At 34.2% G+C, this 13,688-nt stretch overlaps 1 protein-coding gene across 1 annotated transcript; it reads right to left on the bottom strand.

Moving 5' to 3' along the window:
- Positions 1-1,087: 1,087 nt before the first annotated feature.
- On the bottom strand, positions 1,088-13,289 carry LOC137397683 (leucine-zipper-like transcriptional regulator 1). The gene is made up of 16 exons (XM_068083963.1): positions 13,180-13,289; positions 12,572-12,634; positions 12,232-12,365; positions 11,757-11,865; positions 11,192-11,339; positions 9,717-9,856; positions 8,602-8,748; positions 8,302-8,467; positions 7,807-7,899; positions 7,182-7,374; positions 4,426-4,607; positions 4,022-4,199; positions 2,935-3,113; positions 2,514-2,663; positions 2,300-2,378; positions 1,088-1,726 (listed from the first exon to the last, which is right to left on the bottom strand). The coding sequence occupies exons 1-16, from the start codon at positions 13,287-13,289 to the stop codon at positions 1,521-1,523; spliced, it is 2,277 nt and encodes a 758-aa protein (XP_067940064.1). The 3' UTR covers positions 1,088-1,520.
- Positions 13,290-13,688: the final 399 nt, after the last annotated feature.

The raw sequence follows: 13,688 nt of genomic DNA, 5'->3' as shown, positions 1-13,688 counted from the left end.
TATGGCCAACATAAAACATAGAATAGAATAACTTATCATTTTAACAACCTAATCGTGTAAAATATATCTATAATACATATAATAAAATTTAATAAAATATTATACAATGAAATATATCTGTAGTTTAAAAGTATAAGAACAATTGCTATAATTGTAAGCTGATTTAATCTACTTGTAATACTTAGACAATACTGAATTCTTCCGTAATATGAGATGCAATATAATAATATATTCAGTTAATTGTGCAGTCTGTGGTGTTGGAGTTTCGCTGTCATGATACAGACTGTATATTTTAAACAACAATTATATAGCTAATCAATAATAATACTTTTAAAACTTTAAAGTTGTTACACATTCCAAAGCAATTTTTAAAATTAGAAACTCCCAATTGAAGCTCTAAAAAAGGATTTTACAAAAGTATGATTAAAATTGATGAGTTTTGTGAAGGTTATATATCAGCTGATGGATATGACTGGAATACATCATTGGAAGGTGGATAACCAAGAAGTTTACAGTACAAGCAGAAGTACATACTACTTCACTGCGCAGAATCCTATACTTTATGAGATATTTGGAATTTGTCAAATACAATATTGAAAAGATTCAAATTTGGTGAATGACAACTGTGTTTATAGCGCGGTTGTGGTTACTGGTATTTATAACACTACAGAAAACTATTTAATTAGAATACATAATTGCAAACTATTTAATGAATAGGTTAAACCTCCACAACCTTTTGTGAGAGGCTATTATGATGTGAATGAGGCTAACCACAGTACAAAATTAACAAATGTATACATGTAGTGAGGTTGATAAATGGTAGGGTGCATATTAAAATAGCATTTTAGAATGGTCTAGCTTTTTTTAATGTTCACTCTAAAATAGCCAAATGCCAAGATTTTAACAAATTTATTAAACTACAAAATTCTTTGCAAGGATATATGAATAAAATAATAATTTAATGACAAATATAATATATGGTTGATAACATTCAACAGCTGTGTTAAAATTAATTGCCGATTGTTTAAACAAGACGTACTCAACTTTCACTCTATCTATTGCAGGTGCCCATATGAACAAGCAGATATTGGGGCGGAAAGAACAAAGTTTATTACATAGTACCATGTGAGTATTTAAAAGGCGAAGTTGAAAAATAATACATTTCTGATGCCAGAAATTTGAAATATTGAGCACATAGAATATGAAAAAGTTAATATACACTAATGATTGATCATACGAGTTATCTACACAAAGATCAGAAGTGATCACATGACCAGTAGGTGTCATCTTAGAGTAAAACATGAAAGAGGGTAACTTACACTGATTCCAATTAATTCATGTAAAAATGGCGCATGAATATCAATTAATAGATTATGGGTTACCAATCAATACAAAAGAAAAAGCTCAGGCAAAAAAGCACTATAAATGGTTCCAAAAGTCTTTATACTTCACCCAAATAGTGACAAAAAACGAGAAATCTGAAAAAATCTGTGGTTTGAGACTAATAAATAACTCTGAAACTAAAGAGGGGCCTGATTTGGGTACTCCGTGTCAGTCACCATGTCTTGGTGAATACCGTGGCTGTTGTTCCTGTCACACTGTGCAAGGGTGTCTATTATCTCTAACAGCAGTTCCTTGCTTAGCAGCCTCAGTTGAGGTAGCTTGGCGACAGTATTGAATCTGTGCACTATCATGTCTAGCGCATGCCTCTTCATGTCTCCAGCACCTGCATATAAAATACTCGGGCTATTACTCGTGAGATTAATAAATTCTGAAGCGGCTAAGCCAATGGATCGACAGCCCAGAGGAGAGAATAATTACAACCTATTTGTTAGGCTCATATCTTATGTCTAACATGCTCCTCCCTTGCAATAAAAATTATACTAAAAACATTTCAGAAATGAAAAATGAAATATCACACCACATACATTTTATTTGCTTGTTTTAAATCATATACACGACTTGAAATAAGAAAATAAAAATGTATGTGGTGTGACCATATCTGAACAGATTGTTGTCTTCAACCATTAAAAAAGGAAATGTTCAAAAGTTAGGCTACATAATCAAAAACATAGTTTTACAACTGTTTGGTTTACGTATTTAAAATCAGGACAAAATGATTGTTTAATATATAACTTATAGCTATTGACTAAATTAACAATTAGTAACAATGTTGTAGGGGCTAAATGAGAATTTTAGTTTTCCAACAAAGGGGTCCAGTTTATTTCACACCCAGCTGTAGTTAGATTGGTGGGAAGATGATAATATATTTTACAATATAGAATCACTAAACGCTTACCAATGCCATGAGCTGTTTCCAACACTTGAACTACATTCTCAGTTGAAACGTTCATTTCGAGATTTTGCTTGCAATAGGCCTGAAATAGGACCCGACATAAACATATCAATGATAGCACTTAAAAAGTGCCACGTTAAAACATACATTAATGCATTCATATGTTAATTCCTACATTAACAATAGACTCGATGTAGCTATGATAACATATGCGTACCTGCAACCGGTTGTTGGTGAAGTTATAGAAGTGGGGTGCAGGGAAAAGATAGAGCGAATCTGCGGGTGGCATGCACACATCCCCATAATAAATATACCTGAGTAGACTATTAAAAGCTTGCTTGGAAGGAACCATATCACCGATGGCAATCTGAAAAATTAATGAGTGGTACTGAAAATGTAAGGAAAAAGACATAATATTCTGATCATAAAAATATTTCATAGAAATAATAGCTAATCATAAACATAAAAAAACTTACAAAAGCTACATAGAAAAAATCTGAGGCATTACATAAGAGGGAATATGACAGTATATAAATACACATGTAGGCAAATTGGGATAAATATAAGCACAAGTGGTACATATATACACATGTATTTACCTGTTGAAGACTACATGTATATATAAGTGCTAGACTCACGTTAACACAATTATTGGAAGGCATAAAATTCCTGAACATTGCCTCAAAGTAACGGCTACGCGCGGCAAGAATTGCCTTGTGAGCTGGAATCTTCTCCTCATCCAACATCAGTATGATGTCACAAAACTGAGAGCCCTGACTCGCCAGAAATAGTCTCATGTCATTGATAATATTGTTAGCTAAAACAAAGATATATGGTCAGCGCCTCATAGCTAGAGTTGCTATTGCGATAGTCATTCCTGTACATACGGTAACTGCTAGAGTTGCTATTGCGATAGTCATTCCTGTACATACGGTAACTGCTAGAGTTGCTATTGCGATAGTCATTCCTGTATATACGGTAACTGCTAGAGTTGCTATTGCGATAGTCATTCCTGTATATACGGCAACTGCTAGAGTTGCTATTGCGATAGTCATTCCTGTACATACGGTAACTGCTAGAGTTGCTATTGCGATAGTCATTCCTGTACATACGGTAACTGCTAGAATTGCTATTACGATAGTCATTCCTGTACATGACTCCAATTTTTATCCTATTATTACAAGAGCGTATGCCTTTTTAATGCTGTCAGAGCACACTAAAAATCCACATAGTAGAACAGAAAACTGCTGCCTCAAAACAACCGACAAAAACCAAAGCAATGCATAAATATAAGAAGAAGAAACTAGTGGACACTCTTCTAATGTACTATTGTTGACAGAAAAGCCACATTCACAACATGAACTCTGGAGAAAGTAATAAAAAGAATGCCATTGAATTAGCAACCAATTATATGTTCAACTAATATCAGTGTACGCTATAGACACTGTCTATGTTATAGGCACCGTATATACTATAGGGCATCTGTTATCCCACTAAAAGGACCCACTATCGACAGGAAATAATAAGCTATGGGCATGGGAGGATTGCATTACAGGCAGAAGATTAGATGGTAGGTCATGGGAGAATTCCTTTATAAGTAGAAGATAACATGCTGTGGTCATGGATGTATTTCCCTTTAGACGGAGGGCCAGATGATGTAGGTATGGGCGATCATCCCATAAGCAAACAATAAATTGGTCTATCGTTGTTGTATAAGGAACCTACCATCTGGGGCGTCAGTGAGCTGACCAGTGCTACCCGAAAGAGCAAGCATCATTACAGGCTGGTTTAAGCTTGACCGCACTATCTCAACTATTAAACTTTTAGGCAGCTCTTCAAATTCTGTACTCATCACAATCTCTTTGGAGTTGCCTCCCTTCACGATAAACCTCATACAGTATTCCTAGAATACCAAATAAATTATGGACAATATGCATTTCGTAATGCAATGAAAAACAAAACACATAAACAAGTTTACAATAAAATGATAAAAAGTAATGAGAAACGATAAAAAAAAGAATCCAGACACTCACTTTTACCTACTCAGGATAGAGCAGAGCAAATAACTGTGCTGACATTGGTTAGGTGATCTGAATCAAGATGCAGTGATCTCTCCTCTGAGAACCTACCTTAATGTATGAGAGGTTTAGAGAGGAAGAATATGTGAGAGCAGCCAGGACGTTGGAGAGGTTGATATGGCACTGGAGGTAGCGAATACACAACATCTCTAACCGCTTCATGCTCAACTCACAACTTAGATTGTATACATCTGTCATTGTGCGTATGACTGCGGGGGCTGCAGGGTCCTCCCCTAAAATCGATGATGACACTGCTGAATGCATAGTTACTCTAGCCTGGCCTCCTTGATTCCAAGATATAACAACTATAGAAGGTGAATGCTCATATAAACATTGTACTGTTATCACTCTAAACCACTCTAGACCTATATTACGGCAAAGTTAGAGCTCCAAACATGTAAAAGGCTTCACAGTTAGCAAAGGATTGGTAGTATTTGGCTTAAATAATCTAAAGATCATGATAATTTGAAGTTGTCTGTTCATGAAAAGCAAAATCCAACAATGTATCAACACAATGTACATTATTTTATTAGGATTTATCCATTTTTACCAAAGATGTATGGTTTAAAACCTGCAAAAGACACGAAATCCTTAAAAAATATAAAAAGAAAACATCACATTCTAAATCATTTACTTGACAGTAGAAACCAAAAAACCACAAACTATACAAAGATTAGTTTTTTATGTTTAATTCTTGCAGGCCATTTTGAACATCCACCATGTTTTTTTTAAATATAGTCAATGACTCACTCAAAGAAAAACACAAACACAACACATGAAAAGATTGTTTTAAATTCTTTTTGCTTAAAGTTCCAAAACTTCCAACTTAACGCAAAATTTCCAGGTTCTCTAATTGCATTAACACTTCTCTAATTTGATCCATAATAAATACGCTATAATAATAATATATATAATATATAATAATCCATAATAAATACGCTATAATAATAATATATATAATATATAATAATCCATAATAAATACGCTAAATCTCTAAATAGTTTTCCCATTAATTTCATAATATTAAACTGACAAACAAGTTACATGTATCTTAAATGAAAAAGTAGGCGAAATGTTACAAATGCGCTATTAAAAATTGAGTAACTACAAAAAGATGTTTCTTGTATCCTTTTGGGTTAGCCATGAGCAGGAAAAGATTTCAAAAGTTTGGTAACAGTAGAAGCTTTACTAATAATATATTATAATAATACTAGCTGAATGCCCAGCATTGTCCAGATAATAAGAAATGTCTTTATAAAATTTTTTTATTTTCCTTTAACATATAACAACAGTTACCATTCTAACTTTTAAATTTCATATCATGAGAAGTGTTTTGTACAGTTCAAATAAATCAAGAGAAGTGTTTTGTACAGTTCAAATAAATCAAGAGAAAAAATAAAACAACTTTAAAGGTTTTCAAGCTTTTTCAGACAACTAATTTTAAAAATTCCTATCATGAAGAAAGTGTTTTGATGAAATAAATAAAGAAAAAAAGTAAAACAGCTGTAAAGGTGTTTAAATGTAAAGGTGAAATAATTAGTAAGTAATGGCTAAATAAAATCTGTGTTGCTACGAATACGATGAAAAATTATTTGGTAAACAAATACAGTATATGATTTTAATTTGTTTCAGTGTTGGCATCGTAGGGCCAAAATATCGTATAGATTGGTATAGAAACCCATAGTAATTATCTAATGCAAACACCCGCTGGTAAAAATGATCAAAATTTTACATATTTACATGTACTGTACATATTAAAAATTAGTAACAAAATAATACATTAACCTTAGTAACTATAATTACCTACAGTAACTTTAGTGTAGTTAGTGGTTATGATCTGCAAGAAAATGTAACATTACAATGTACTACATGCAGTACATACCGTGGAGAGTACTTACCTTTGAGACAGACATATAATATAAACATTGAATTTAACTTAAATGAATTTAGCTTTCTAAACATACTCAAAGCTAAGTTTTAGTATGTATTTAACTAAACTTCAACTTTGTCATAGGCTAAAATTTTACCACTTGTGTTTTCGAATTCGTTTTTTTATAACTTATAATGAATAACCCTGAACTGAGATAGCGAGCATCGTATCTCTTTTAGGCGTGTTGAGAAAGATTTTGGCAAATAGCATATCGGCAGTTTCATTATTTCGTCATAATCAGTACACGGACTACCAAATTTTAAATTCGAAAGAAATTTTGTTGATATAAAATTAAAAAATAATTCGTCCTCGAATGGGGAGGACAGAAAAACATTGTGTTCCATACAGTAAGACAAAAAATCTCTTATAACAAAAACATCGTGACCCAAGGGCACACCATATTTATTAATAATTTAGTGTGTGCCATCACGAAAAGGGTATACAGCATAAAGTAAGAGCGATGGAAATGGTAAGAACGGCTTAGCCTTGTGGTTAGGTTGGTTTGTCTACATACTTGCAGTTGCAATCTTCGTGAGTTCAAATCCAGTATGAAGGCCTCTTTCATTCCTAGATTTTAATTGCTAGAGCTAGACAGCAGAATGACAAACCATAAGATATACAATATAATTATACTAAGATATATAATATATATCTATTATGTATATTATTAAAATACATATACTAATAAAAAAAATACATACAGTGCCAAGAAACCCTTGTGGTACAACTGAAGAATGTAGATGAACAATTCAAACTAGCTTTAAGATAGTGATAGCAACCAATGGATATATCATACAACAAAAAAGCACTCGCAGTATCTGGTGTAGCTCCCTCAATCTATGAACAGAAATATTCAACACGTCCCTGAAATACTAACCATTGCGGGTGGGGTGTATGGCATCACAATAAATGTAAGAAAGAAGGAACTTGAAAGCCTGAACACTGGTGCCAGGAAAAACTAGCTGTCGCATGCCAGTGTCCGAGTTTGTTTCACATTCCAACAGCCTTGCCCTAAGGATGGGAGAACGGGCTGCCACGAAGGCGCAGTGAGCGCGCACCTCTTCCGCCTCCTGTGTACACGAGAGTAAATTAATGTTTGTATGCCACAATTATAATCCAGTGTGAATACTGTGTAAATGGGCAGACACAGGATATCAGGAATGAAACAATTCTCAACATGCAACCTTGCGCAAGTACCTCTCCTAAATATTTTGAGCAAAGCAGTAATGCCTTTGAACAACCCCGTTGTAGGTTCTACAAACTGAAACAAAATCTGTAGCATCTACAGATAGAAAACCGCAAACTGCCATTTCTATAACACGGAAAGTGTTTTATAAATTATTTCAGTATGTAAATACTATTTTACTATTTCACTATTTACTATACCATGTAAATACTAGAAGAGTTCATATGAATGCATTTTGTGTAAAGAAAAGTCAAAATATAACAACACAAGGAACCAGCTACTAAAGGTAAATAGAGAAAGAAACAATAACACTCACTGGACCAATGAGAAATGAGATATCGCAGAACTGTGCCTCAGTGAGTAACCTCTCAAAATCTGACAGCAAGGTGCACTTGGGATAAGTTGAAAACTAAAATATCATCACAATGTATATATTTTACCACCTGTCACCTACTTCATGTAGAAGTACGAAACACAACTATAAGTGACTCCAGAAAAAGGATAAATATAGTCAAGTTATTCCTTCACAATGTATGATGTGAAGGTATTCAATACATTATCCATCACCATCCCCAATAGCAGATTATCCATCACCATCCCCAATAGCAGATTATCCATCACCATCCCCAATAGCAGATTAACCATCACCATCCCCAATAGCAGATTATCCATCACCATCCCCAATAGCAGATTAACTATCACCATCCCCAATAGCAGATTAACCATCACCATCCTCAATAGCAGATTATCCATCACCATCCCCAATAGCAGATTAACCGATTTTATCAGTGAAAGCTTACAAAGCGTCTACCTGAAATTTGAATATTTCACTGCTTCTAACATTATTATCAACAGTTCCTCCAAATATGTAGAGAGCATCACCAACAACTGTAGCTGCGTGGAACAACCGACCAGTAGGAGTAGCCGAAATATCTGCGGGAATTATTATATCCCATGTCTTCTTATTCAAATCAAAACTAAAAAACATTGAGTTCTTCAACAGCATTGTAGAACTTCTACAGAGCGTATCTAGTCAGCCATCAAAATACCTCACAAGCATTACTGCTTTGAAACAGATCAAAAACTGTTTTTCAAATTATATCGGACTTACCAATGAATGTCATTAGGCAAGATCTGGCCAGTGGCACCACCAAATATATACAAGCACCGATTAAATGTAACCATGGTGTGGCCGTATCTCTTTTTGGGAGGTTGGGGTCCGCCCCGCACTATGTGATCAGTTGAGACCCTCGACCAACTGTCAAATAGTCAGCACAATTATTACAATGAAGTGAAGGTGATAGTGTGAAGATGCGTGTCAAAGTACAGAGCAATATTCCGGATGAAAGGAGATAAGCTTTTGTTTGAGAGACACAAGCAAAATTCAGAATAAATTTATTGCAAGTACCTAATCCAGACAAATATCCACAAATGCAAGAGAATTTTATTTACCATAACAAATAAATTATCCCAAATTTGTTTAAACGTCATACATTATTTTATATCTATCACTTTTTAGACTTGATCAACTACAATAGCTGTGACAAAGCATTTATGAGAAACATCTGTAGTAATTGAAAAAATGAACAAAACCTTCAGCAATGACCAATTATTATCCTGAATGTTTGGTGTTTATATATGCCATTGAATAAAATGATAATATATTGTGGAACATAACTTTAGGCTCTGCTCTAGTTTAAGCATTTCTGTCACATGGACATGCTTAGTAAGATTAAGTACAAGCCAACTAGTGACTACCTACAAGAACCTTCAACATGGAAAACTCACGAACTTATTGGTTAGTTGCCAGTATAATGGCATCCACTTTAACTCTATAATTATAATACAAAACACTGAGATAATGATAAAGTGAAAGATAAGCGAAGAACCTGAAATGCCGAAAATTAGAGTTTGTTTCAGAGAAATGCAATCACAAAAACTAGTCTAAGTTAGGCCAGTAATCTAGTTATGAATTGATACCATATCATCGACAAGGCATTATAAAGTAGCAAAAATAATATAATTTAACATAAATAAAAACCAATAGCTAAAAAGCATAATAAGCGCTGCATAATGTTTTGTCAAAATCAAAAGCCCACTAAATCAGTAGCGACACTTGAATACTGCCAGTATGCGTTATAATAAACCAGAAAAGATGCGAGAGCGGACAGCATTGCTTCCAGACTTGAAACATGACAAGTAGTTTACCAGAGGGAGATAACTTACACATGCGTTGTAAAGTTGAATTGGTAAAGATGGTTGGTTATCTTTGCTCCACTCTGGCCAGAAAAGACATACATATGATCTTCACAAACAGCGAGAGCAAAGTTACAGCATGTAGGTGGTAATGTACCGTCTTGCTCGACCTAAAGACAAAATGATTTCCACTTTTCACGACTTCAATTGAAACAAAAAAGAATTAACAAAATATAAAATGATGGCAATAGCATAAAAGAAATATTTTTATATTTAATTAGTTTTCATAATTTTATATTCACTACGATTAACACCAGTTAAGGAGGAGGATGCACACACTAGCTGGTAAGTACTAAGTCTAAGATCCTTACAGATCTGATGCTCACCCTGTAAACTGTACCTTTCGACCACAAGTCCTTACTTATGCTGTATTTAACATCCTGCTCTCAGCTAATTATAGTCTAGCAAGCGAGATGCTAGTATTTTATTACATAATTACCAGTAAAAACAATCTTTTTGCTGTGAATTGCTAACCTTATGAAAATACTTTTTTAAAACAATGTTTATGTGAAAAAGTTCAAAAGAACACAATTTTTGGCTTCTATTACATTCCAAAACTAGAGCAATTGTGTAAGGAATCATCCGTAGGAATCATCAGACGATACGCCATGTCACAGTAGAAAAAAGAATATAAATAGGCATAGAAAAGTTCAACTGAGTTGATATTTTTGAGATGAGCTAAACATCTTACTATTGTTGAGATTCATCTAGCCATAAAAGCAGACCAATTGCAGATGTAAGAATATTTATGTACCTCAAATCACAAAGTTACAGTCAAGGATGCACATTGAATTTTAAGTTATTTCAACAGTGCAGATGGTAACGCAGTGACAATACCAAGTGACAACACGAGTGGACTGAAGACTAGATGATATCAGTAGAGTTAGATCTTTTATATTGCATTGTACTGAATAAAACAGCGAATGCGTGTGACCAATATGAGAGGTTTATGTATTTACATATAAGTACATTTGAAAGCCTTACGAAAGTCGAGAAAATGTTTAAAAAGCAGGCTTCAAATCCAATCATAAAGTACAAACTGCAAAAGATGATAGTGATGCCACAACAGAAAGCCGAATTACCCAATCTACATAAATCCTTGTCGTTGCCTTAGAAACTCTCCCATTTTGTATTTTCGAAATATAAACCGAGAAAGTCTTTATAGCAACAACGAGGATTTCGTGATAGACCTTGGAAGTCAAAGTCCCATAATAGCGTAGATACTGATGATTGTACCAAGTAATTGCTATTTTCTATTTTTCTACTTAAGTATAAATTACTGCTATGTAACTCATAGCCCACGACACTCATTTGATGGTATTTACTACTGCTAGTCATATATAAAATATATTTGTTTTATTTCTAACTAATTCAGAGCCTCCTTAGCTTATTAACAAGTAACAGAATTACTACAAAAGACCACGAAATATGTGTATAAGATCTACCTGCTGCCACTGTCTAGAGTAATGATGGGGACCCTGCAGAGAAACTGTCCACATGTCATTCAATCTGGCATTGCCATCATACCCAGCAAATATCCATAGTTTATCAGAATAAACGGCAGCGCCATGCGCAGCTCGAGCCACAGGCTTCCTGAAACAGGGCAAGAAATAGACCTCTTGTAACACTATAAAATTGAGTACGAGCACCAAGTGAAAACAAGCGTGGCCTTCAGCGCTGAATACATGGTCCTAAGGCAGGGAGATGCGAACACCGGAAGCAACCAAAACACTCTTATCACAGATAAAACTTAGACCATGCCAAACTGGAAAGCCAAATAAACAAAATAATTCGTATTTCATCACTTTATCTTTACAGAATTTAAATAACAGTGGCATATATTTACAGCACACAAAGTCATCGCACTGCAAGAAGAAAGTCAAATCTACCTGCTCTCGCTTAGACAACTCTTATAGCTAATGTTACATCCTGAGCCAACCGCTGTAGAATGAATAGAATATGTGTTAGAACACTTATTAGGTTAACAACAAAACATGAGTGTCTACTAACCTGCTAGTAAACTTCCATTCAACCCACTGCCCTGAGCCAAACTTATATTCATGTAGATCATTCTTATTGGTGAGATTCGAGTTGGAGTGAATGTCTCCAGTGTATCCTCCTATAGAATACAGTTATATATATATATATATATCAGCTGTATGTGCATCCTCCGATATAATACAGTTATATATATATATATATATATCAGCTGGATGTGTATTCTCCTATAGAATACAGTTATATATATCAGCTGTATGTCTATCCTCCTATAGAATACAGTTATATACATATCAGCTGTATGTGTATCCTCCGATATAATACAGCACCTATAATATATCACCTATTCTCCTATAAATTTATAGGCAAAAATCAATCATTTTTGAAGTACTCAATCTATACATCTTCCACCTCAAGTGTAGTATAGACAAAGAAATGGCTGAACCAATGAATAGTCTGCGGATAGAAATAGCTAAAGCTGGTTTACCAAATATAAACATGCTGCCGTTGTAAAGGCTGGCAGTATGGTGATATCGTGGGGGTGGTGCATCGAGCGACAATGCCCGACCCCAAGACTTCTCCTGCACATCGTAGCGTACCAGGTCATTCAACATACTTTTACTACAACGATACAGAATGCTTTCACAGACTGGTTTAGTGATGTCCATGAAACAACAGACACTGTTGTATTGGTGATTAACTTTGAACACACGCCATATATCTTAGCTACTTATTATAACATCAGAAGTGGTTTAATTTTTGAGCAGTCCACAATTAAGAATCATGGTATCTTTATTTGATGAGATAATGTGATTATAGTCACTCACCCATTGTCTCCTCCAAACACATATATAGCTCCTTTGTAAGCTATAGCTGTGTGCTTACTCCGCCTTTAACATAAAAATTGTTTTTTATTATCACAAGCCATGTAGAAAGTGTGCAATACTAGAATGACAAAAAAAGAGATTTGTAACTGTTACATAATTATGAAGGCCGCAACATTTTGATTGGTTGCTTATTAAAGGTTACTTTAGAAATAGTGAACTTCAATTAAATAAAAAGATCACATAAAAAACTGCAACTAAATGCAAGTATGCAAATTGTAGTGGTCAGTAAAGTAGCTTTAACTAGATTTACATTATATACTTATATGTTGGAGTTGTCCACTTGTTATGGTCACATGACTGACAGTATTGAGCTCTGATCAGAGAGTTTTTATCCTCCGCACTTGGATGAAGAAGTAAAAAATGAATTTATTTATTATTGATTAAACTTAAAACCTAGAACTGTCTATTATTAAGAATAACTAGATTCTACACAAATCATAGCAAGCATCTGTAGCATCATAGCTCATCTGTTTGTAAATCTGTACCCAATAAATATTAAACAGTTGTTACCTATTTACTGAATTTCAAATATGGTTAAGTTAGAATACCTGGCGCCGACAAATTCATCACATTCAGGCATTCGCTTCCAAGCATTCACTTTAGCAGAGTCAGGCTGCCCAAGATCGAGAGTTAAAGACGCTGAATCGACAGAGTCCATTCGATTTTCCAGATTCAGCCTTGCCATGCCTTCCTCAACAGCTGCCATGCTGCCAGACCGGCCTTATCTGTAGCAATTAACATATCAAATAACATAACAAACAACCACCCCAATCATATTGAAAATAAAAGCTGATAATTGAAAATCATAAATATGGAAAAACTAGCTGAATGCCCGAGTAATAATTGAGCTTTTATATATTGATTATATTGTGAGAGAGCTATCTTATACTTCTACAGATACATTTCTAACAATTTCCAGCAAAAGGCAAACTAGAATTAGTTTTTAAAATAAATGCATATGAAGAATGGCAATTGATATTGGCATGAAATTAATATCTACACAAAAATTGATAATTTTTCTCATTCTATCATCAGCTATTACCTTTCAATATATTGA

This window comes from Watersipora subatra, chromosome 1, assembly GCF_963576615.1.
Source record: "Watersipora subatra chromosome 1, tzWatSuba1.1, whole genome shotgun sequence".
Classification (NCBI taxonomy): Eukaryota; Metazoa; Bryozoa; class Gymnolaemata; order Cheilostomatida; family Watersiporidae; genus Watersipora; species Watersipora subatra.
The sequence above is the reverse complement of the archived record's forward strand: the minus strand, read 5'-3'. Positions and strand labels throughout refer to the sequence as shown.

Coding starts and splice junctions, on each gene's coding strand:
- LOC137397683 (XM_068083963.1), bottom strand. CDS start 13,289: ATGGACTCTGTCGATTCAGCGTCTTTAACTCTCGATCTTGGGCAGCCT. Junction 11,340..11,756: donor GAATGGAAGTTTACTAGCAG/GTTAGTAGACAC, acceptor GCCCTGTTTCAG/GAAGCCTGTGGCTCGAGCTG. Junction 7,900..8,301: donor GTGAAATATTCAAATTTCAG/GTAGACGCTTTG, acceptor ATGATATTTTAG/TTTTCAACTTATCCCAAGTG.